This window comes from Stegodyphus dumicola, chromosome 6, assembly GCF_044657685.1.
Source record: "Stegodyphus dumicola isolate Sdum_Otavi_A_Nest chromosome 6, ASM4465768v1".
Taxonomy (NCBI): domain Eukaryota; kingdom Metazoa; phylum Arthropoda; class Arachnida; order Araneae; family Eresidae; genus Stegodyphus; species Stegodyphus dumicola.
In genome coordinates this window covers 61,837,764-61,863,838 of record NC_140773.1, presented here as the reverse complement: position 1 = coordinate 61,863,838, position 26,075 = coordinate 61,837,764, and the positions used below count along the sequence as shown (strand labels likewise).

General features: G+C 31.8%; 1 protein-coding gene across 8 annotated transcripts in view; it reads left to right on the top strand.

Annotated features, from left to right (window-relative positions):
- The window catches only part of LOC118197914 (tyrosyl-DNA phosphodiesterase 2-like), a 53,989-nt gene extending 36,104 nt beyond the window's left edge, over positions 1 to 17,885 (top strand). For 7 of the 8 annotated variants that reach the window (XM_085818358.1, XM_085818357.1, XM_085818361.1 and 4 more), the window contains 3 exons: positions 9,474 to 9,644; positions 14,695 to 14,978; positions 17,531 to 17,885. In XM_085818358.1, the coding sequence (XP_085674484.1) occupies positions 9,474 to 9,644; positions 14,695 to 14,978; position 17,531 (456 nt within the window). In that variant the 3' untranslated portion in view covers positions 17,532 to 17,885. Of the gene's footprint in view, positions 1 to 9,473; positions 9,645 to 14,694; positions 14,980 to 17,530 lie in introns of those variants that run through there. The other variant, XM_085818359.1, reaches the window with a different exon arrangement.
- The last annotated feature ends 8,190 nt before the right edge of the window (positions 17,886 to 26,075 follow it).

Here is a 26,075-nt window from a genome sequence, read left to right as displayed (position 1 = left end):
AAATTTTATGCAAAGTAACTGATGTTTTGATTCAATTTAGTAGAAGTTATGTGAGCTTTAATATTTAAATACTTTTTGGTACTGAATACCTAAAAGAGTGTCTAAAGATAAATTAGTTTTATTTAATTTACAATGAATGAAAATCATTCAAAGCAGTCATTGAATGAATGAAAATCACAAAAACTATTATGCATGCAGTTGTCTTTTATTTATCTCCTGATAAAACAGACAAAATTGCCTACATAATAGAAGCACTTTGAAAGAGTTAACAGTTCTTAAGGGTTTTATGCACTCCAAAAAGAAAAAAAAAAAAAAAAAAAAAAAGAGGTTAAAATAACATCTTATTATTTATAAGTATAAAAAGGAAGTAAACGGCAAAAGCAGTTTTATCTATTTTCTAGAAGGGCATTAAATCTAAAATATTAATCTAATCGTATTTGCTATGATTAAAAAGCATTAAATCTGGTAAGCTTAAACAGCATGCAAAATCGCTGATGTTTTAAAGTACCAGCAAAAGTTAGTACTAAAATTCTGAGACAGTGCTCTAACATTTGAGAAAGAGGTGACTTCTATTTGATTTTCAAGTATATTGGCGTGAGACGAAACCTGCAGTTTTTTCCAAAATGTAGCCAAACTTATAAGAAGAGGGAAACGATGCATAGCCAGCGGCTATTCTGAGAGCGACAATGGACCACCCAGAGATCTACACATAGGCAATTCTCTAAAATAGGGAGGGGATGGCTGATACGATAGCTGTACCACAGCCGGTGTTAAAGTCATTTTCCTGGTACAACTGCTATACTGCCGGCTTTAGGAAGTTAAGGCAATTTTAAGTGGCTGATTTCTGTGAAATAAGCAACTTTTCTATTCAAAATTATGTTCTTAAAAACAAAAAGAAGAAAGAGTACTCATTGTGTCCCGTAGCTAAAAAAAGGGGGGGTCAGTATCTTTCCTTGATATAACCATCTGACTTCAGTACATAAAAGAACACATATGTGTGTAGTTCCCATGTCCTCACGTACTGTTTTGAATAAGCAATTATTTGGTAGCTGACATTAATGACTAAGTTAATGGCTTTGACAACCCCATCAAGACTAATCTTATAACTGGGGGATAATTTAATGCAGCAATGGATTATGCAATGATTACTAGAACAGTTCTGGGCTATATTTTTAACAGTTTAACAGGCTATACAGCCCCATTAATTATGCCTCTCATGAATTTGCTTCATTGGTACAGATATCAATGCAGTTGTCTCATGGTATTTTATTATCTTCAAGAAAAGAATTTAGGTGACCAGATCCACTCCAGTAGCGAGTGTTGGTAGAGATTTGCATAACAGAAGATCCTGCAATAATGCATTTTGTGCTGACACTTGACTATGAAAATTAATATTGCAAGTCCAGCTATATTCGTAGATTCATCCATTTGTAATGAATATTTGCATGATTTCAGAAGAAAAGTAAGTTTATTCTTTATATTGGTGGTTGAATCTCTGATGTGCTGAGCCACCATGTCATTCTTGGATCTAAGCTATTTCATTTGCTGTTTTTTCATCTAACATACTACAATCTTCATAACAGGAGGTTTTATAAGACTTTTCACAATTCCATTTCCACATAGGCTTCACTTTGTTGATCATCTAATAGCTGAGTAATGAGCCTCAGCTGCTTTTTCATTCACCGGCTTTGTGGTTTGAACCATAAACCATTTTTATTTTAACAGTTTGTCACTTTAAAATAACTTTTTTTTTTCTTTAAATTTGGCATGAATAGTTTCCAAATGACAAATTTTAGCTGAAGCCATAAAGGTGTTTGGGAGAACTTTGCTACATAGAACATGCTGAAGATTACCATTATTGCTCTTGAATCCTAAAGACAAATAACTAAGATATCTAATTAAAGAATTTTAATTTTCATCATATTTCCTAAATTTTGTAGTAACTGCTCTGGGTTTATTACCTGTAAAAGCACTAATTGCAGGGCAGTTTAATTTCACTCTCATTATTTAGCATCTTTATTTGTAGCAGAAGAGTTAAGTTTTGCAGTAGAATGCTTTAGAGTACCTTTTTTAAGTCACCAGCTCTAAAACAAAAATTACACTAACAGCTATCTTTTAAGGCCAAATAAAGTGGGTACTTAAATTGATAAATTGTTAACAGTGGAATACAAAACATAAATACACTATTAACGCAGTCTCTATGTTTTAAAGCTCCGAAGACTGAATATAGCAATCCATCTTCATTTGTTGCATATCACATGATAGGATAATATTTCAGTTGAAAGATGCATGCAATAGAATGTAGCCGCTTGTTAGATTTCCTTATAGTTTGCATTATGACCCCCAAGATGTTGTGTTTTTTTACATCTAATGATGTTATAAGAACCAATAAAGTTTATCAGTAAGTAAAAATTGAACAGTCTCATTTGATTTGAATGGTGTACCGTAAAGGAAATTTTGAAGAGAGTGAAACAAGTGAAAATATGATAGCACAAGGTCATGCGAGTATGTTACACGTGGCAGCACTTTTCATCCATACTCCAAGAATTTTTGTCGGTGAACAAAACTTGTGTGTGGTCTTGATTCCAAGCTCCTACCAACTAGCCAAAAAATAATATCTAATGTTTGCTGTCACCAACTGGACAGTTTCAAGGAATCTATCTTCCAGAAACTTCCAGAGCTCATTAATCATATAGGAACTGCATTCCATCCTGATAACGCAAAACCACGTACAAGTTTGATCACCTGACAAAAATTATTGGATTTTGCATGAAAAGTGTTGCCATGTGCATCATATTCGCTTAATCTTGTGCCTTAAAATTTTCACTTGCTTCGCTTTCTTCAAAATTTCTTTCATAGTATAACATTCAATTCAGATGAAGCCATAAATCAGCAGCTTGTTCACCTTTCCCCCAAATAATGCTAGGTTCTTTTGTGAGAATGATGATTAGCGAAGCTCATTAATGTAAAAGAAAACATTTATGGAATAAAATGGGCAATGTACTATCAACTGCTCTTTTTTTTTTTTTTTTTAAAGAACAGACCTTTAAAGAACAAAAATGTATCATGAATTTTCAGACTACCCAGTACAAATTTATACTGGGAGATTCACCTGTTTCTAGATCTGTTCAGTTGCTTGTATGTAGCAATCAGTCGAGACATGAGCTCGCTATCATCGATACTGAGATTCCTAGTGATTCCTCAGGGTAGCTGCTGTAAAATACCAAAAATTGTTTCAACATTAGTGTTGTAACAGATGACATCGTACCGTCACTTCATTTTTTAATTTTTAATCGCTCCCCCCCCATTTCAGAATAAATGTGACCTATTGCAAAACTTCATAAGTAAAAACTTAATGCCACTTTAAAAATGATTTTTTTTAATGGTACTAGCTTCAGAAACTGGCAATGAAGAAAACTTACTGTCAATAGCTTAAAAACTTGATGAATAATTTAGAGTATATCATAACTTCAAAATTAAATCTGTATCATATATTTCGTTGGGAAAAAATAAAAATTGAAGTTCAGAAATGATTGACATTTTTACCAGAAATAATTTTACTTTTAAAAATAAATATTAAAAATGTTTGATTGATTTGTGTATTGAAAATTAAATAATTTAGTTCAGTAGATAAATTGATGGTTAATAGTCTTGGTTCAGTTATGGAATAATTGTTCTAGAGGTATAATTTAGCATAGATAGATCTATATAGATATCATAATTTCCGGAAGAAACGCCGCGGCGTTTACGTGTTTAAAACTTAAATTTTCAGCGGGTACAGCGTTTCTACCCATGCGGCATTTAGGTGCACTAAAAATAAAATATTTCCTATGATGGTCATTGTACATACTTTGAATAACTTTGTCACTGTACAGAGTTTGGATGGCCTTGTCTTTGTACATAGACTGCTGCTGTTCCCACACAAAAGACCACTCAGTTGCTTTTTGCGAACATTATTTTGTTTACATTCTTTCCCTTGAATGGACCTACATGCCTTATTCACCCTAAACAGGATCTCGGAACAGTAACATTCTTTCCCCCTTTCAAATCAGCATTCTCATCATTTTGAATAGTCTCTCTCCTCTGCCATTCGATGAATCTTCCAGGACCCATCCTCTCCCCACCCCTGCCTTTTCTGCAATTTTTTTCAAAGACGAACATGACTCCACCTGCCTCGCAATAACGAATTTTTCTGGGCATTCTGCCAGATACAGTCCCATCAGTTTGGGTACAAGTACTTGTTGGATAGTTTTTAACTAAGAAGGGAGTGGAAAATTTTTGAAAATTGCACCTAAACGGCATAGAAGCTATACTGCTGGTTTTAAGCTTAATGTAATTTCACGTGCTGAACAAATTGGAAATAGAGCAGCAGTTCGAGAGTTTGAAGTGGATGAGAGATGTATTCGATATTGGAGAACTTAAAAATATGCCACAACAGAAACGAGCCAAAAGAAGTGGAACTGTAAGGTGGCCGAATCTAGAGGACGACCTTGCAAACTGGATAAAGGAGCAACGAAAAATAGGAATGCCAATTTCAACTGTAAAAATCCGCTTACAAACAAAATTTATAGCAAAGCAAATGAACATAAATGATTTCAAAGGAGGGCCTTGCTGGTGTAGCAGATTTATGAAAAGAAAAAATATTTCTGTGAGTACTAGAACAACAGTCGGGCAACAATTACCAATGGACTGGCAGGATAAAAAGGCATCTTTTCTAAAATATGTGACAGATATTATTGACAAAAGAAAAACTTCTTCGGTCACAGATAATAAATATGGATGAAACGCCGTTAGCTTTCGACTCTCCTGCTAACAGAACTGGTGCAAAAACTGTATCTGTGCTTACGACGGGGCATGAAAGAACGTCATTTACATGTGTGTTAGCTTGTGCCGCAAACGGTGACAAGCTGAAGCCGATGATCATTTTTAAACAGAAAACTATTCCAAAGGAAGATTTTCCTAATGACGTAATTATATGTGCAAACGAGAACGGCTGTATGTGCGAAACAGTCATGCATGAGTGGCTACAAAAAGTTTGGCAGTATCATAAGGGATCTTTTTTCCAACCAAAAGGGTTATTGATAATGGATTCCGTGCATGCTCATTTATTTGAGTCAGTGAAAACCAGATGTTAAAAATTGTCTACGACCGTAGCAATAATTCCTGGTGGTTTGACAAAAATCTTACAACCATTAGATTTGTCAGGTAATAAATCCTTCAAAGCTGAAGTCCGAAAGCGATGGGAGTGTTAGATGAGTGAAGGATTGCATACATATACCAAAAGTGGTAAAATTCGTAGAGCATCTTGTGAAGAAGTTGCAAAGTGTGTAGGAAGTGCGTGGAAATCTGTAAAAACATCGTCAATAATAGCAAGGTTCAAAGAAGCTGAAATTATATCTTTAGATAAAGAGACTGTAAACCAAGAGGATGAATGTGACTATCTGGAAGACTTGGACTTGGATCAGGATTTACTAAATCTTTTTAATTCAGTTAGTGAAGAATCAGATTTTGATGGCTTCATGTGATGTATAGTTTGCTGTAATTCCTTTTGTAAGTAAAATTTAAAATTTCCTTTTGTAATCCAAATTTAATATTTCGTTGTTGCAACATTTTTTATAATATAGTCTGAGTATTACAAATATGGACTTCTTTAGTTTACTTTAAATATAAGTATATTCGTGAACGTAAATATATTTTCAACATTTCTTACCTTTAATTTATTTTTGAGTTATGGTTTCATTTCATGCATTTTTCTTAACTGATATGTCATATATCAGGACATAGGTTGAGATTTTGCATCTATATGGCCCACGACGATGTCACGCGCAATTTGATCTATTCCGGCGTTTCTGTGTAATTTTATTTTTTTCCCGCCATTTTTCTTGAGTGCAGCGTTTACGCTGATGCGGCCTTTCTTCCGAAAATTACGGTAGTTTGTTATTGCTTACTCGGCACCACAATGCATCCATATTTGATTGAGTACTCAGCAACGATGAAAAGTAGGTCCAATATGACACACCTAGGCATTCCAGACATTGGTTATCACCACAGGACCCTGTGCCTCGCACGATGAGACCTTTTCTCCACCCACACAAGATCATGCTTTGTATCTGGTGGACTAGTCACCAATTGGTGCACTAATGAGCGCCTTCCAGTGGTCCAAACCATCACGGCAGGCATGTACTCGCAGAAGTTGTTACGTGTGCATCAGGCACTGATGCATAAAGAGCCAGCATTGGTCAATTGTAAGGGTGTATTCCATTTCCATGACAATTATATGAGGCCGCGTGTGTCTCGTAAACAAATAGGACTTGTATTTTATTTATCTTCTCCGTATTTAATCCAGAAAATTTCTACTACTTGTATTTTATTTTTAATTATTACTGCTTATTTTTATGTGAATTTTATATTTTTCTACAATTTTTTAATATGTACAACTATTTTTTGCAAATGAAGACTACAACATCAGAAATTCAACTTTGATTATTGCCAAAACAGCTTTTATTAAAGCTTTCACGAATACACCATGAAGTCTTCGAAGAGAATTATATTAGTCAAAGCCCACCAGGGCTGATACTTCTTATAAGTCTGAGGATCAAGGATCAAGTGAGGTCAGGAACACCATCCAGCGACTTGCCTTTGCCTAGGAGACACTATTCCATCCACCATGCTTCCCAGACCTCATGCCAACAAACAATCACCTTTTCCATTCCCTGGACAGCCATCTTTGTGGGAAATCAACAACCAACCAGACTTCGGAAAAGCCCTCATGTACTTCTTTGTGACCAAGACTCCTGAATTTTACCGCGATGGTATCACATAGCTACCCACTCATTGGCAAAAGGCACTGAATGCCGATGGTGATTACTTTATGATGATTATTGGCCGATGAGTATTATTTGTTTTATGAGTTTTTCTTTCTGACTGTCCAAAACAAACAAGAACATTTTTGGTTACCTTGTAAATTCTGTGAAATGTTGGTCACTTTCATGGGTGGATTCACTGTATTTAAATTGTAATGTTGCTTTAAAGAGCTCTGTGTTTTAAGAAGTTAGGCATACAGAATTAATCTGCTAGGGAGTAGATGTCTTCATAGAGGATTTTCTAAGGAGACTTCTTTCATATTCACATTTATGCATGGGAAAATGAAGAAAATTCATTTTAAGAGAGAGATCTCTTGAAAGACTAGTGAATTTCTTTGAATTACAAATTTATGTATGGATAGCTTTTCAAAATGTTTATTAACCAAATTATGTGAAGATTGCAATTCTGTTAAATGTTAAATAGATATTTTTTAATTAAAATATATTCATTTTAATTTGTCTCTTTATATGTTTTTAAAACAATTTTTCTATGAAATTTATAGTGTAAATCAGCGCTAATTGGTGTAGATGTTTGCAGTTGGAACGTGTGGCAAGCTTTCATATAAAAGTTGATATTGAAAGGAGTTGAAAGTTTTACTCCATATGAGCAGAAATATTTGCACATTGTTAAATGCATAAAAAAACCTAAATTTACTGAAGAAAATCAAAATTAAAAAATCTTTGTTTCAACTATGATCTCATATTAACCGCATTCTTTGAGCAAGTTTAGGTGTATGTTATTATTATTAAAACTTGTTTAAATACTACTAACATATGCTTAATACACTACAGTCAAACCCTGATACAATGAATGAACCATATTTATATGTCTGATGAAGGATGGCTCTGCAAGACAGGTAGAACGGAGTAGGAACCAATATCTAGGAGGATGAGGATAAAGTAAGCACATCTTAGGACACCATGTGACCATTTAACCAAAGAATCTCGATGGGTTTTTCGATTTTATTCAAATTCCTTGACTAGGCTGTCAGGCAGAGCTCTATTCAAGGTTGATGCTACAATGGAAATTTTGAAATTTTTGTAATCCAGGATAGGAAGGTTAAGGATTTGGAGTTTAATTATAGGAAGCAGCTGGTTTTAAGTATTTTGGAGAAGTACAACAAACATATCGATTATGATTGTTGTACTTCCCCAAAATGATAAACTTCTCACTTTTTGATGGAATGTTAATACTAGAAAAGTTTTAGCGACTCGTTACAGAGTCAACTATCTGAAACTGGTTTAGGTATTCTGATTAGCAAAGGATGTTGAAGAGAAAGATGAAAATGGAGATTTGCAAATCTTTAATTAAAGTGGATTGGAAAAAAAAAAAAAAAAAAGCATTTAAGTTTTTTTGTATTATATGATATGGAGTTTTTCAATCATGCAAATGGTAATTTTATTCCATGCAGAGATCCAAGTATTGAAAATCCTGTGGCAGAAATTGAAATGAGAATTGCTGACATGGCATTTTTCTTTTGATGTTAATGAAAATGTTGAAAAAATGCAACCCACAGAATGTGAATTCCTTGCCATAAAGATACCAAGGCTGTAATGCATTCGATTATTAGGGTTTTAATCGCATAAATTGTAGACCAAAAGTGATGGAATCTTTTCATTTTGGGGACAAAAATATGAATATTTTCCTGCAGTTTACATCATGCCAACAGAAAATTAGATTATTTTGGTACTCAGAAGTTAAGTAAATGCTAAAGAAAAATTTGTCAGTATTTTGTGTTATTCATTTCTAGTATTTAATACTTTCAGAGGTAAAACAATAATTATAAATGTGTAATTCAAGAGAAGAATCAAAGCCACGATATTTATGCCAATCAATGTATCATGTCAAATTATTAGCATACAGAGAAACTGGAAAAGAATGAGCAATAAATTTAGTAACTGTGTAAAATAATGACTGTGATTGAATCTAAATATTATTTTTAGAAATAACATTTCCCCCTCCTCCCCATCTTGAGGTAGATGTGACAATGTTAATCTTTTTATTTATTTATCACTCAGTTTTTGCACATTTGTATCAGATAATGAATTTTTCCTTTTGAATCAGATGTGTAGTGAACAGAAATTCTGATCCCTTGAAGTTCATTATAGTGGGGTTCGACTATGTTACTAAGACTTTTCTTTTTCATTCAGTCAAATACTTAGCTTCTACCCTTAATTAATGATTGAAGCTTAAAATGATTTTTAAAAAATAGAGTTTAAATAAATACAGAAAGAAATCAGCTGAAGATATATAAAATGTTGGCATATTTATATAACTTTAGTTCTTAATTTACAGTTCTAATACTTCACATTTCCATTCCATTGATACGAATAATACAGACTTTGATGTTTTTAATAAGTAGAAAAGTGTCTCTCTCTATAATATATATATATATATATATATATAATTAAACAAATAATTTTAACATTGAGCAAAGAGTAAAAATGAAGGAGAATTTTCATTGCCTATTGGATGAACTGATAGTTTTTTAATATACAACTTCTGCATTTTTAAAATAACCTGCTGCAGTAATTGAAATTCAAAAGTGCATTTTGCAATCACATCATCATAGTTTTCAGAATATGTCTGAAAATTCTGTTCATTTCTAGGCAATGTTTAAAAAACTTCCATTGTACTTAGTGAATTCTCATCTTGAAAGTACAGCTGAGGGTTCCCAGGAAAGAAAAGAACAGTTGCAGCTTGTGTTCAGGAACATGTTATCTGCACCTGAAGAGCATACAGTGATCTTTGCTGGTGATTTGAATCTTAGAGATAAAGAGGTACTGTCTTAACGTAATTGCTTTTCTTTTAACATTGAAATAAGAATTTTTTAAAATGCTAGTTACTTGACTTGCTCTGATATAAATTTCCAGTAAATTTTATATGTGATGTATGTTTAAAACGTGATGCACTATTTGCAAAATATTCTCTGCCTTCCCTTTTTTTAAATGTTAATTACATTTTGCAAAAAGTCTGGATTCGAGTTTTGTACTAGTATATGGTTTGTTTTAAAAGTAAAAGCAAAATGGCTGCTTGCCCCCCTTTTTTTTTTTTTTTCAAATATTCTTTTCATTATTTATTGCAGTTAAAAAAACTAATATATAAATAATTAATAAATATTTTGGCTATTGATTTCTGTATCTCAGAACAATGGTTCTAATTTTTTTAATGATATACTATAATTTATAATAAATCGTCAAAGTACATTCTATGTTAATTTCCAACACTGCAGATTAGTTTCTGTACAAACATGATTTAGCAGTTGCTCATTTATAGGCTTGAAGTTATAAGCTGATTCCCCCACCCCATATTTTAGCACATATTGAGGTTGATTGTTTCTTTGACTGCATCCTTTTTCTATTCATTTTAATAGTTGGTTTTTTATTGTTTTTTTTTACTAGTTTCAGCTTATTTTTAATTTTGATGTAAGTCTGGAAAATGTCTGTGCAAGGTAATGGGAGCAAAACCATATTTAGCACAGGAAGAAACTTTTGTGGTACTTAATGACAAGTGCATTAAAGAGGTTGTGTAGAAATAAGTGGGAAATATTATAAATCAGTGCCGAAGAGTTCTCCACACTTTAATAGGATTGTCACACTAAATGAATGAAAGGGTAATTTTTTTTTGGGGGGGGAGGGGAGTAAGGTGCAAATAAATATTTCTATTCCAGAATTCTTAAATACAGTATTTTTAACAAATTTTAAAATTTATTTATTTGGATGATAAATTTTTTATTGCAGTGAAACTTCTCTAAGATGACCTTATTCAGTTCCTGACAGTTAGTCAACCTAAAGATGGTTGTCTTTAAGAAAATATTAGATTACCCAGAAAGCTCTGTGGTTTTTCAAATAAAACTACTTTTTCTTCTAATTATTTTGTTACTTCTGATAAGGTGTGATTTTTGCTTGAAGCAGATGTGTAAATATGGTCTTTTCTGCTCACGTTGCATAATTATAGCGTGTGTTGTGGCATAATTTTTGTTTCAGAGCAGTTCTAAGAATGGGGAGCCCAAAAGTTTTATTTTCTCCATATTATGTGTTTTATTTTTAAAAAAGGGGAAAATGCTAATTAGAACTGCTAACATATGTGCTTCAAATGGGAACCAAGTCCTATTTCTGATGACAGAGGTGGTTTGAAAAATTTAAGTGCAAACATTTCAGCTTCAAAGACAATGCACACTTTGGACAATCCAAATGTGAATAAGGATCTGTTAAAAGAAGCCACCACTGAATATCCACATTATAAAGTTAGGAACTATCCAACAAACTAAATATTCAAAATATGCAGTAGGTGGATCTTTTGAAAAAAAATTGGTATGTAAGTCACAATGATACGTTATTTTCCCATACTTTAAGAGAGCAAAATATGCCTGCTCAAATTTTGGGATGTGGTTCGTTACTGAAAAAACATAAAGAATCTCCTTTTTTGAAATGTTTCATTAATGGAGAGAAGTGGATACTATACAATAATGTGACAAAAAAATATCGTGGATAAGTCAAAAGAACCTCTTTTAGTAGCATCAAAAGGGGGGGCCTGTGTTCCAAAAAAGCAATGCTTTGTGTATTGTAGGACTGCGAGGGAACAGTATATTAGGACTTGTTACCACCAAACAGACAATAAATTCTGAAAAATACTGTTTCCAGACAGAAGTTTTAAAAGCAGAAATTGAGAAGCAAAGCACCTGGTACTAACCTATCTTCAAGGTGTTTTCTTCCATCATGACAATTCTCGTCCCCACATTTCAATACATGTCAGACAAAAACTTATTAAGTATGGCTGAGATGTTTTGTCAATCCTTGTATTCACCACTTCTTACCCCATCAGATCTTCATCTCTTCAGTCACTTCAGAATTCACTGAAAGACTTGGAGTTCACTTCTGTGGAGACAGACCGACAGCACCTTGATAACTCCTTTGCAAATAAGTCTAATAATGTTTTTGAAGAAAGGAATTTTTCAGATGGCAGAGAGATGGCAAAATGTTGTAGAACAAAGGGTGCAGATGTGATTCAATGAAATTTTCATATGTTTTCATATTACTTCATTTATATTTAACATAAAAAAAACCACAGAACTTTCTAGATGACCTAATAAATATTGGTAATGTTCATTACTGTTAAGTATGTTTTCAGAATTACTGGTAGCTTTCTGGGGTGATCACTCTGAGCATTTACATTGTATTTTTAAACAAATTACAGTGCCTTTGATGGTATGTGATTCAATATTTACATTTTTCCATTTTAATAGATTTCCTACAGAACCTGGTTCCCAGGCTATTAATTCAGCTTCATTGCACACTTAAACATCTAAATCTGCAAAAGTTCTTATATTTATAAATGTGATTCTGTAAAGCATAAAGTAAAGATGGAATTTTATATTATATATTTTCAAATAAAATTGTGCAGAAAAAGGCCTTTGAATTCTTTTCATTTTAATGTCATTTACTTAGCTATGAAGCAGCTGAAATTTTATGACTAAATTTCACATGAACTTCTTGTGGTATTCATTCATACAAGTCAGCTATATATACTGAATAGTAATATAATATGACAAAAGCAATTATACGTAATTTAAAATGTACCTTGGTGATTATGAGTATCAAAAAACATACATCATTGGTAGAATATCTCTGGTATTAAGTATTACATTGAAAAGTTCAACTTCAGTTTAGTTCTTAAATCGAAATGAGCAGCAACTTGTGTTCCGATTAATTTACGGTGTATTTTAAGGCATGTTGTCTCTAGACCAGTTACAGATAGCCTTCAGGAAAAAAAAGGCAGAGCATAGGTAGATGGCAAGTTTGCAGCCTGTTCTTATTGTTTTGTAAGAGAAAATCATCAATTTTAACCCCCTTGACATATGAATAAAATTCAAAGCTGATGGGCTTAAAAATTATTTTTAAAACTTTTTAAACTTTTTAAGAAAACTTTTTAAGTACGTGAAAGAGGAGAAAAAATTCTATCACTTTGTAAATAGCATAAGAGTATAAAAATTATATTATATTACATGTAAAGAGTTTTATAACTTTTGTCTTAACAGAACTCTGTTGCAATCTGCTGGTTCAGGGAAAATTTAAACACTTCGGTAAATGTGCCAAGTGATCGAACTAGGTAGACCTAGTGTAAAAGTTGAAAAATCACTAATAATAAAAAATCAGAAATATTATCAAAGAGATGATAATTAAGCTTTGCTTGTTTGTCAGACTTCTGGGAACATATGTAGTTGCCTTGAATTAAAAAGAATCAGCTCTGTAGACAAACTTTATTAACAATCTAAAAACATGAAATATTCTTTAACAGAAAAATGGCCCGCAGCACAGTGTGGCTAAGAATGTTATTCTGCTAAAAATAAACATGAACAATTGTTGCTGTTTACAAAATTCCAGTAGTAAAATAAAACATGTTGCCAGTAACATGCTTATTGTATAAATGATAACATAAAATTAAATGCTGAGAAAATAAATAAGGCAAAAGAAAAAAGACATGCAAATATTAAGTGTACATCCAAACAATATGAATAAGAGTATGTTAATCCCCTTAAACAGAAAAAAATATTCTAGCTGGTGTATTTTTGCAGAATTTCTGTTAGGTTTAATATTTTGACTGAAATATGGTGATTATCTCTTTTAAAGGTACAAGAGAGAATGATAAAAAGAAAAAAAAAAAAAAAATTAGGGGAGGTAGTTATTGCTCTATTACACTTTTTAACCATCTGCATGCAAGGCTGTTTGTGGCAAGAATCATGAACCTGTAGCTTTTATAGTGTTCTAGGACTTATACTATGTGTCTTAAGTATAATAATAGATTTGCCAAAGTATGGGCCTCATCTTTATGATGACCTTGAACATGCCCTGAAACTGATACAGTGCATCTGAAAGTTTTGCTTTTTGGCACTATTGAATGCTAAGGACTAGAACTGCAAGAGGTTTCTTTCAGTGAAATGGGAAATATGTGTATCTTTAATTGTACTGCAAATTGCTTTTTGCATGAGAAATAGAAAGCTCACATTTTTCACCAATAATGAATTTAAATCTTTTACGGTAAGTCGAAGAATCATTTGTGAAATATGTTTAAGCTCTTGAATACTTTTTCATGTTCCTTTTTAAAAATTAATATGGAGTAAAGTCATTTTAATTATTTTTGTTAGCTGCATCACAAACTATTCAAAGCTTCACGGCACACCCATTGAGAACCACCGTATTAAAACCTCTAGAATAAGGAAAATGAATGTTTGAAGTACTAATTTCTATATCTTGTGTAATTCATATACTTCACAAGTTAACTTTGAATTAAATGACTGATTTTAATGTATGTTTACTTAGAGTTAAAAAAAAACCTTACTAATACTTACTGTCAAAAGGTTATTCTTTATGATTATTTAATTTAATTTTGCTGTTCTGGTATTACTGCTTTTGCCTTTCTATGTATTATTGTTTTATTTATATCTGAAAGAAGTTTGTTAAATGTTGGTTCTTTTTGTATGCTTCCCTTTATTTGTCTATAACATTATTGTAAATAATTTTAATCAACCTTTTTTACCCTTAATTAAAGCAGAAGCTTTTAACCTGGCATGGTGGTTTTCTGTTATTTTTTCAGCATGATATTTGTGTGTTGTTTTGTCTTCTGATTTTACAGTTTTGTTTATTAAAGTGTGTTCCACTTATTATGTTGTGCTCAATTAAGATATCTCTAAATACAGTGTGCAACAAACATAATTTTGCTTAAAATATTATTTTTCAGAAATGCAAATTTTGTCAAGTTTTTTGTGTATTTTAAATAATAAAAACTATATTTGAAAGCAGTTGGATTTTTATTTATTTATTACATTTAAAGTTACAAGAGCTAGGAGGCTTACCTGCTGGCATTGAAGATGTTTGGATATCGTGTGGAAGGCGCAAAGAATGTTCATATACTTTTGATATGACTCGAAATGATAATCTGATTTTTAATGGCAAGTTCAAGCCACGATTTCGATTTGATAGAGTTTACATGCGACGCAGCTCGCCTGAGAAACTGAAGCCTGCATACTTTGGTTTAATTGGATTAGAAAGATTATTACCTCACAGATGTTTTCCAAGTGATCACTGGGGTGTATTATGTCATTTTGAAGTGAAGTAGTAAGTTTATGCTCTGTAATCAATTTTTAAATTGTTTTGATTCATATGAACAGTTTTTAAAACATTTATTTATTTTCTATAAATTAAGCACAAAGCAGTTTTATTTGGATTAGTATTTATGAATATGCATTAAAGTAATTTATTACTTTCTTGTGCAAAGTCAAGAAAGTATTGTAATAGCAAAAAATTCTGTGTATCATATTTCAACGGAAGTAGATCTTTTTACCATTCCCAAATTCATTTGGACAATTTTTAATTTCCCCCCCTCCCCCCATTTTTAAAAAACACCTAAAGGTGTATAAAGCAAAGTGTCCCTTTTTGTTGGTGGCTTTACAAACATTCAGATGATCCAGTTTTATGTTTAGTAGTGGTAAAAAAAGCTCTGACAATGTTGATATAAAATATTTTGCTATCAGGCTGAAGCTTTTGTAATGGCCAGTAAATGCACATTATTGTAAGGTCACCATAAATCATCCATTCATGTTCATTTAATTTTATGTACGAGGCCTTAAATTAAAAATTTATCATTTTACTGGAAATGTAGAGAAAGCTCACAGAAACAAGGAGACATATATTTGCCCATTAGGCAAAAAAGACCATTTTGTTGCTTCTTTTACATAGATCAATAACAAATTTTAAATTCTTAATTTAAAAAAAAAAATAATTTCTTAAATTGAACATTCATGATTTAAATCAAATTTGTAATAAATTCTTATTTAATTTCTGATGTGTTTGTTCATTTTAGATTATTAAAAATCTGTTTGTGATTAATTTGTGTTATAATTTCATGAAGAAGTATTAGCATACTTACCGTATTTGATGGCATATAAGACACACTTTTTTTCCTAAATTTGGTCTCAAAAAAGTTACCTGCGTCTTATACGTAAAGGTAATTGCATTCAATAATTATTTATTTGGCTTTTACGAAACGTGAGAACTAAAAGAAACCACGCTATGGAAACTTTTTTTTCCTTGTGTGTGGCCGTCTAAATAAGGGTGTGTCTTATATGCCATCAGAAAGAAAAGTTTTCAAAAAAGTTATATACATAACACAATTTTTAACCTTCTGGCAGGCCCATATTTTTGCTGAGAAAGCACCAATTTCCCAAAACTATCATAAGAATTATTTTCTTGATTTTTAATTAGAATACCCTTGACACTTTATACATGGATTTATGAACTTTTAATATATTACCTTGATGTCTTGGACATATTTTGAGATGCATGTGTGTGTATGTTCTTACAGGCATCACGAAAAATATTCTAGGTCATATATATATGGCCTTGTTGGCCAGAGGGTTAATGCCATTTTTCAATTCAGTATCCATAATACAATAATAGTTGAGTTCATCAAAAGAAGAAAGAACAATTTTTTTCTATATCTGGCTTGCATAATTAATAATTTTATTGTAAATTCAGTTTCTTCTACAGTCTACTCAAATATATTTATGCTTGCATATAATTTTGTAATTTTTTTATGGAACCATAATATTTTAGTTTAAAAGGCGAGGTATGATTCAAGTTGACATTAAAAAATAAACTTACCTGCTCTATCACTAATTATGTAATGAAAAATTAAACTCACAATACCAGAATCTTTCACTTTGATTGCCATAGTTTTCTTTTAGATAGATTTTGTAGACTCTGAGTTACTTGAAATGGAGCAAATTATAAATATTTTCAGTGAAATTTTATTTAGTGTGGTGATTCTATTAAACTGCAGTGCTGTATCCTATCAGTATAGTTGTTAGCTGGCTGCCATATCATTTGGCTTATGTGCAAATGTTGGAAAAGTTGTGGATATTAGTAAATGTGCAGTCTCTTTGTAGTATGGGGCACTTAAAATCCATCAAATCAAAAGTTCAAGAAGTTGGAGTTGAGAAAAAGATTCAAGGCCCTTGAATTTTGTCCCATTGGGTGTTCTTCATCAAAAGTGGTATGAAGCTATGAAAAAAGACATATAGGTGCCCAAAGTCTTAGCCAATGACCTGTGCTATTTTTTCCTTTTTTTCTGAATTGAGTTCATATGATCAGGAGTATATGCAACCACAGCCATACTATATTTTAATTGAATCAAATCATTCATGTGTTCATTATCATTTTGAAGTCTTTTTGTTAGCAGAATGTGTGCATTGTTCTTAAATTATGCATAATCATTATGCAAATACTGAAAAATAAAATTTTTTCAAGTAATGGTAATATTAGGAAATAGTCTTTTAGTGTGTTCATTAGTCTACTAGTGACTAAATAGATGAGCTCATTAAGCTCAGACTGTTTCATCCTAGATTGAGTTTCGAAAAATTTCTGCTTGAATAAATCATCGTTGAAGTATTATTAATTATTATCCAATAATGTTTTTATATATCTGTCATTGTCTTTTAGTTATTTAGATTTAAAAAATATATAAAATAATTGAAGTGTAACCTAATAGATATAGTTAAATACAAAGCAAAGGCATCAAAAGTTAGAATAATAAATTTGGAAGTTCATTTAATTAACTTTAATACTTTTTATGTTTTATCTGAATTACTAAATTTGAGAATTTTTTTTAGGGAAAGGAAGGAATATGGCATGGCTTATGCAAGTTTTGGTTTCTCTTTTACTCCATTTCCTTATCTGTGAATTTTGTTAAATGTCCAAATATTTTGTAATTTTTTATGAAAAATAAGTGATGTGTAAAAATTCTAAAAAATGCATTTTCTTTTTATTATTCTTACTTCTTTTTTCAATTTGTCTTTTAATTTGCACCTAATACAGAAATTGTATTCTCATTACTGAAAGCAGTTTAATATGTTTTGTATTTCCTCCATATGTTTGTGTTCACATAAAAGTTTACATTTATTTTTACTGCTCATTTTTACTTGTAAGAATTGTAAAGAAAAATAAAGTGTTTTTATTACAAGATAAGACTGCTGTTTTCAGAAGCATTCAAAAAGTGATCAGTTCTGCTAACATTTAAATTACACATTTGGGGGGACAGATGAGGGAATAGTATCTAATAATTTAAATATTTTTGTAATTTTAAATGTTTATTAAATATAGGTGTGGTTGATTTTTGGCAACAAGTGAGAGCACATAAGTTCTCAAATTTCTGTTGAATGAATGTACTTGTAAATGTCAATATTTAGAGTTAGGAAACTTTTCACATTGTTTAATGTATTATGCATTACATTAAATTACACAACACTGTTAATTAAATTATTAAAATCCTATATTTAAAATTTTAGTATTTTTATAAGTTTATATAAAATTTTACTCCGCATAGACAATTTGGCTTTCTTGAATATGTTTTTTCTTACTATTTGCTTGACACATTTATTTAAACTAAATTTTATTATCTAAATGGAAAATATTTAAGACTTTAAATTTTATGAAAATTTATAACTATTGTTTTTTATTAAATTACTGCTGAAAATTTCAGAAATGAGAATTATTTTCCATTCTCTTCAGCAATGCATAATTAATCCAGAAGTCAAGAAAATCCGTCAAGTTTGGAAATCCTCAATAGTTTTTTTTAAGTTCAGAAGGGCGTAATTACCTAAGCTAAGATAATTTATAATCCCTCAAATTTAATCTGCCTGTTATTGATTAACAACTTAAAGCTTTTAAAAGCAGTAGATCAAAATTTTAATATCTTTTTTAATTTTTAGTTGGATTAATTTAAATAAAAATGCATTTAATTCATAAGATTTCTAATTAAAAATTTTTATAGAATTATCTTTCATATTTTTCACATTTTAAATGCACAGAAGGTATATAATTTTTCCTTGTTAATATACATGTATATTCATCTAGTAACCTGTAAACGTATCACCTGAGTCAGTCTGTTTTGATAATCTCTGCTGGTAAACCATATTAAAGTTTAAAAGAACCCTTTTAACTGTTAAAATTGAGCTCTTTCAATTTTTTTCCCTTTGTAAGTATATTATGGCAACAGAAAAAGCCAAAGGAAATGAACACCAATTATGGTACAAGTGAGGGTAATGATGTCGGTTCAAATGATTGTTTTGGCCTGATTTAGATAGATGATTCATAATATTCTGTTTTAATGCTCTTTCTAGTCTATGAGGATAATTCTGATCTTTGGTTAAATAATAAGGTGTGAAGATCTCATACCTGTTGTTTTTTTATTTGTGCCACATGTTCACATATTTAAATTTTCTGTTACCAGAAAAGGTGATATATCCTGTATTGTGTGTTTAAATCTAATATTGTGATGGCTAAATTATTTATCCTGGAAAGGAAGTTATTTTTTACTTTCATGTTGTTAGACAAACTTTAACACATGAGCAAATTTTTTAAAAAAAGTTTGATATAAGGAGACAAAATAATGTAAGGGACATAATCCAGCATTCTGAACATTTTAAGAAGGAACATGAATTTTGCCACTAGCAAATCATTTAGTGGGTTCTTTCTAATTTTATTAAATTGCATTAGATTTTACTACCAAGTTCTTATAATCTACTGCTTTTGTAATGTTGCTACTGCTTCATCATTACACTACTCTGCACTGGTGACTGAAAGCCATAGATCACCAGTGGCCTTGATAGTCAGTGGTGACCATGGTGGCCTTGGGTTAAAAAGTCGATCTAAAATTTTTCCCACTGCCCTATGCTAACATGGAGTGGTGATTGACAGCCCTAGGTCACTTAATGATGAGTGTCAGCCTATTGATCACAAGGGACTAACAACTTTCTGAGGTACAATTGTATTTCTGAATAATTTTAATATAAAATTTTGCCTGAAATTACTATAGTGCTTCTTTCTGGTAATATAATAGTTAACTCCAAGTGACCCTCAACAGACATTAATGTGCTTTTATTTTATTTTAATATTTAAATTTGCTCCATTACCCTATGATAGTACCTGAGGTTTGACCCCAAGTGACTCTTAATCTGTAAGTCATCAATGACATTCTAAAATAAATTGATGTGAAGACTCTAAACTTACTGCTCTGTCTTATATCATTGACCTACGAGTTGACCCCAGGTGGCATTTAGGTTATTGCTGACTTTGATGGCTATTGAGAGCCACCAGTGACTACACTATATAGTTCATTAGGACGTGTTACTGGCATAATCAGAACTTCATCATAGAGACGATTTTCAGCTTGAAGTTGAAAAGAAGTACAAGTATTATAATACAGTCAAATACCGAAAATCTGCCGACTTGAAATCTGCGTTGCCTCTCAGAATGTAAATATTCAGTTTATAGGTACCGGAAACCGCAACATTGAGTACGAAATATCGAAGAAAAAATACTTACCGAATAATAATGAGTCAAAACAGAAATACCAAATTATTGATATAAAAAAGTTTAAAAAAAAGATAAAATAAATAAGATAAGTTTTTTCCTCTAATCTGCATCGAAGAAAAAGCAGACGATTCACTCAACTCTTTGTTCAAGTTCATGATTCACGTTGTTGTATTTTCTGAGCTTTCTTATTTCATTTCACGAGATTGTTTAGTGCTGCCTCTTTTTAATCTGGATATTTTGTGGTTAAATTAAGAATATTTTTAATTTCAGCCCTTTTTAATACAATGACAGATAAGAATTGCACTCGTGATTTTACTGCTTGCAACGTTGAAAAACGTAAGCACGTTGCATTGACGGTAATGCAAAAAGTGCAAATTCTGCAAAAGATGGAAGCAGGTGCTACTGCTAGATTTATATAAATTGCGACACGATTGTATATGATATACAGAAAAATAAAGAAAAGCTGTTGAAATTGTACAGTAACAGTGATTCTAACACCGGAATCCGAAACCGGAAATCTCAATGCTGTGTACATATAATACAATGAATAATATAATCAATTTATGTATGTAATAATAATTTAATGCATATAATAAATTATTGCAATCATGTATATAATAATTTAATTAAATGTATCTAATACGCCTTATTCAGTTTGCACTTTTAGTCCGAATATTATGCATCTTTTCTGTCCTTAAATCCGCACAACCTCTGGTCCCAAGCTTTGCGGATTTCTGGAATTCTACTGTATTCATTCACATCTTTCTTGATTTCAGGCCAATAGAAAGAATATCTCGATCATTTGGCTGTCTTCTTGGTTCACAGGTGACTTCCCCCATAAACTAGAATGTGCTAAGTCCAAAATTTGTTTTCTTGTTTCTTAAGGAACAATTAACTGGTTAACTCTTTCTCCTAAAATTTTATCTTTATGATACAAAACATTGTCAATAACAATAAAGTTATTACTTCCATTCTTAGCATCTTGCCAGCATGCTTTTAAAGATGGATCATTCATTTGTTGAAACCGAAATGGTTCTGAATTCGAAACACATTGCTCTTGCCTCGTGCTATCTTTGGAATCATCCTTACCTGTGTCTTCATATGCAACAGCACAACATTCTTTTATTTTCTTAACAGTTTCATTACCCTCTTCATTAATAAGGTTTTCTCTATCATGATTAAGTATTTCACCAAAATTTTCAGTTTCATAAAAAGTCATTTCATTCAAACTATCATTAGTAATGTTTACATTTTTGCATTCAAAATTAAATTTTCTTTTGTCATCTCCAATTAATTATTAAAAGCATTTAACGACAAAAGTAAATCATTACATAACATATCAATCATTGCATATGTTATAAAAATAAGCGACATAAATTTATCTTCACAATACATCACTAAAGGTAGGTTAATGAGAGGAGCCTTTAAAGATTGTCCTAAAGCTGATGTGAGGATAGCACTTCCATGTGGCATATGGTATCTTTCTGGTACAATATCAACCTTAACAACATTTAATTGTGTGCATTTATCTGTTACTGCATTAATTAATTTATCATCCCAAATAAGTTTAACAGTTCGCAAGTCATCGATTAATTCCCCAACTTCTTGATTCACACTAAAATATTTAGAAGAAATCTTAACTCTTACAGCATTAGAATTATTCTTAATTTATTGCTTATTAACAGTTTTGTTTTAAACTGTCTTTCCCCCTTTCTTCCGGATACGTAACACATTTTTCCGAAACATGATTTCACTTTCACAAAATAAGCAAGAAAAAGTTCAAACAGCTGCAATTTTGCTTTTATTAGGATAATAGTTAGTGCCAAACGGGTTGGCGTTAAATGAATTATGAGTGTGGAAATTCGCACAACTCTCAAAATAAGGTAATTTAATGAAGTTTGTTCGTGACTTTCAATTTCCCGTTTTAGAAATTTTATGAGGTCTTCGACGTTAAAATTTTCTTCATCTACTTTCTGGCGAGCAAAATCAAGGGTTATATCCTGAGGAATACATTTCATTATTAACGGATAAAGTAAACTTCCATATGATTTAGCTTTGATTCCTATTGACTTACTTGTACGTTACACATGTCATAAAATTCTCTCAAAGTGTGAATATCATTCGAACTTTGAACAGATCATAAGTTTAATTATTTATGCATGTAATGAAATCTTTTCAGCCATATCTATCTTTAAGAATTTTAAGTGCTTCCTTGTAGTTTTCTGAATCCTTCTATTGTTTTTAAAGCTGCACTGCCTAACAGGCTAAGCAAGTAATTAAATTTGTCAACTTTGGATAATTTTTCATTTTGATATATTGCAGTGTCAAAAGTATTGTAAAATGTCTGCCACACTTCAGCATTTCCATAAAATTTATCGACATAATTTTTGGCAATTTAACAATGTAATCAGAACTTTTATTAACACCAGAAATAATAGGTAAATTATTACTATCATGGGAGAAAAACCATTAGATATTAGTGAATTAACATTTTCTTTTGATAATTTTATGTGTCTGAAATCCCATTTTGCAATCTTTTCTTCATATTCCAAGGCAATTTCGGCTTTGGTTTCAATTTCATTAGCATCAGTAACGTTTTAATTTTTTCATCCAATTCTTTCAAAGCAACTACTTTTAAAATTTCCAGTGCTTCTTCTAGGTCTTCAGTGTTACCAGCAGCCATTAAGGATTCAATAGAACTTGTTACTTTGGTAATGGCTGAGCAAATAACTTTTCATTCTGTTTTAAATGTTGTTAGCTCTTCAGCAATTTTGTTACGTTTGAATTTCACTTTACAACAAAATGAATTGAACAAAGTATTTCTTACCTTTGTGGAGACTGACTCACGCATTTACTTGTGAACTTTAAAGAATCACTTACATCCTCCTTTACTGATGCCATTGTCATACATACTTCTGCGTAGGTTCTGGATATACATTTACTACTGAATGTAGACGTGAACATAATGTGAAGCATTTCTTATAAAAAACACTTAACAGCACGAGCACTTTATTATCACACAAACAAAACAAATACAGAAAAAAGAAATAAAACCATATGTATCAGTATTGTGCTGGTATACAGTGCATCACTTTTGTTACTATCAGTCTTTCTTCTAATGTAAATCACATGAAACAGAGGTGTTGCACGCCGTACGGCTAAACTGCACATGCATAGTCATCGCAGGATTAATGCTGCATTGTTCTGTAATTTAATTTCAATCTGCACTGTACTATAAGTCATCAGTGATTAGCATACTTGCAATACACCATGGGCTCAAATTTAATTCAAATGTCTAGTTTAGTTAAATGTTTCATATTGGTGACCGGCCGAGCGGTAAAGTCGCTGAACACTGGTAGTTCGGTCTGAGGTTCGAATCCCACAAATGGGCTGGCTGCATGGGCGTTTTCGTGGTTTTCCCCAAAGTGTAATGTGTATACGAGTCAGTTACCCTTAGAAAGTCCTCCACGAAGGTATCCCTTCTCTTAGGCAGACAGCCCTAGTGTGCTTTGCCATAATTACACACATAAATACACCATATTGGTGACCTATAGATTAATCCCAAGTGACCCTCAACCTGTAGGTCACCTTTGATCGTGAGTGGGTATTGGTGACCAACAGCCTTGGTAGATATCAGTGTGCTTTGATTTAATATCTATCTAAATTCACTGCACTGTTCCACAGTGGTGATGTGTGAGTTGATTTTATCAGGGTTCATACGGTCCTTAAAAGTCCTAATTTTGGCAGAAGGTTCTAATTTTAATCATCTGAAATTTCTGTCTTTTTTACGACTGTCATTTTGAGTGTGAATTAGCATTTTGAGGAATATTTTTGGCGATTCACTGCCGCATATATGGTTATCTTTTTGATGGGTTCATGAGTTATAATTTGTTTCTATTTCTAATGTAAATGATGGGATACTCGAGTTTCTAAGCAAAAAGTGAAACATAAGCATTTCGAAATTCATTTTTTTTGTAATAAAGAGCCCTTAAACAACTGTTCGCTTTTGAGGATGTGAATTCTTTTATTAAATGTTTCTAAGTTTGGGGACTTTTCAACATTTTGGCGATTTTAAGATCAGTTTCTATAGAAACATTTTAATCCTGAGATCTGAAAATTTTTCGACGATTTTTTTCAAAACATCGTAACATTGATTAATTTCATTAAAATAAAACATTTTTATTTTTCACTGTCATATAATGTTTCATTTCGGCAACTTATTGTACAATATTTTGAATGTGAAAAATAAACAAGCTATGATGCTATAAAGCACAATTTACGAAACAGCTCTTAGCAAAAGCAAAATAAAATGTCCTTTTTTTAAATTTTTTCATAGTAAGAGTTTTTTTCCATGTAATTGTCTCAGAATATTCAAAATTTTCAGAATATGAATCAGTTTTCTCTATAAAATTAATTTTATACGTTTGTACCTCCTTTTTTTTCCCAAAACATTTCTGGCTTTTGCTGTTACAGAAATGGTAGGGATAATTTTTCTTTAGTATTTTTAAACATTGCAGCTTGGAAAGTTTAGAAGGATTTGAAGGCAAGATTTATGGACCGACAATTCTAGAAGATTCGAGAAATATATGACAAAATGAAAAATGTCTCCATGGTATCAGCATGTAATGGATGCATTTTACAGAACGTTTGCAATGAATTTCTTACTTTTTGGAGAACAATGAAAACATAATACAGTCAAAAGTCGTTAATTCGGACACCCATAATCCGGAATGATCTATAATCCGGACCTCAAAGCTAAAATCTTTCTGCGCATGCGCCGCGTTGACGCGTGCTCATAGGCGTTTTACGCGTGCGCGCAAGACATTTACGACTGCGCATATGCGTCTGCGCAAGCGCAGAATACGTTTTTGCGTGCGCGTTTAATGTATAACGGACGGTATAAGCTAAAATTATCTAATTGTAGTGTCGCTTCAGTTCCGTCAAGTTTCTAATTAAATTTAGTTAAAGCGGAATGGCAACACCTTCTAGTCTCCGCGAAGAACGAAGTAAACAAACTTCGGGTTTCTGTCACGCGATTCTACGTGCATGTAAAATGTAAATAAATCTTATGAATAAGAATCTATAACTTTGTAAGGAATAAAATATTGGTTCCATTGGAGTCAGAGAAGTGTTATTTTCTTACATTTGCATACCAGACACCTCACTGGTGTATCCCGGCGTGATCGAATTCTACAATGGCTGACGAAGACGAAACCGAAATTAAAGCAACAACTGGATCTGTCGCCAAGGTAAGCGTTAAAGTTCCTCCTTTTTGGAAGGCAGATCCTAAAATATGGTTTATTCAACTAGAAGCACAAATTAGAAATGCAAAAATTAGTGCAGATCAAACAAAATATGATTATGTTATAAGTTCCATTGAACTCGATATTTTGTCACAGGTATCTGATATTTTGCTAAGTCCACCACAAGACAATAAATATGAGGCAATTAAAAATAGAGTAATTTCATTATATGCTGATTCAGAGGCTCAAAAAAACCCAAAAATTACTGAGTTAGTTACTGAGCAGTCAGTTTAGGAGTTAGAACTGAGTGACAAAAAGCCATCTCAATTGCTATGTGAGATGCGTAATTTGGCGGGCGATAAAGTAACAGATGCTTTCCTAAAAACATTGTGGCTACAACGTTTACCCGTTAATATGCGTAGCATTATATCTGTTAGTAGTGAAGATTTGTCAAAAGTGGCTACAATGGCCGATAAGATTTGAGAATTAAACCCTGTTACTCCCCAAATAGCTGCTGCATCATCCATAACAGTAAAAACGGAAGTGATTGAAAGTTTACGAAAACAGGTTAGTGAACTTAGCTTACAAGTTTCTGCTT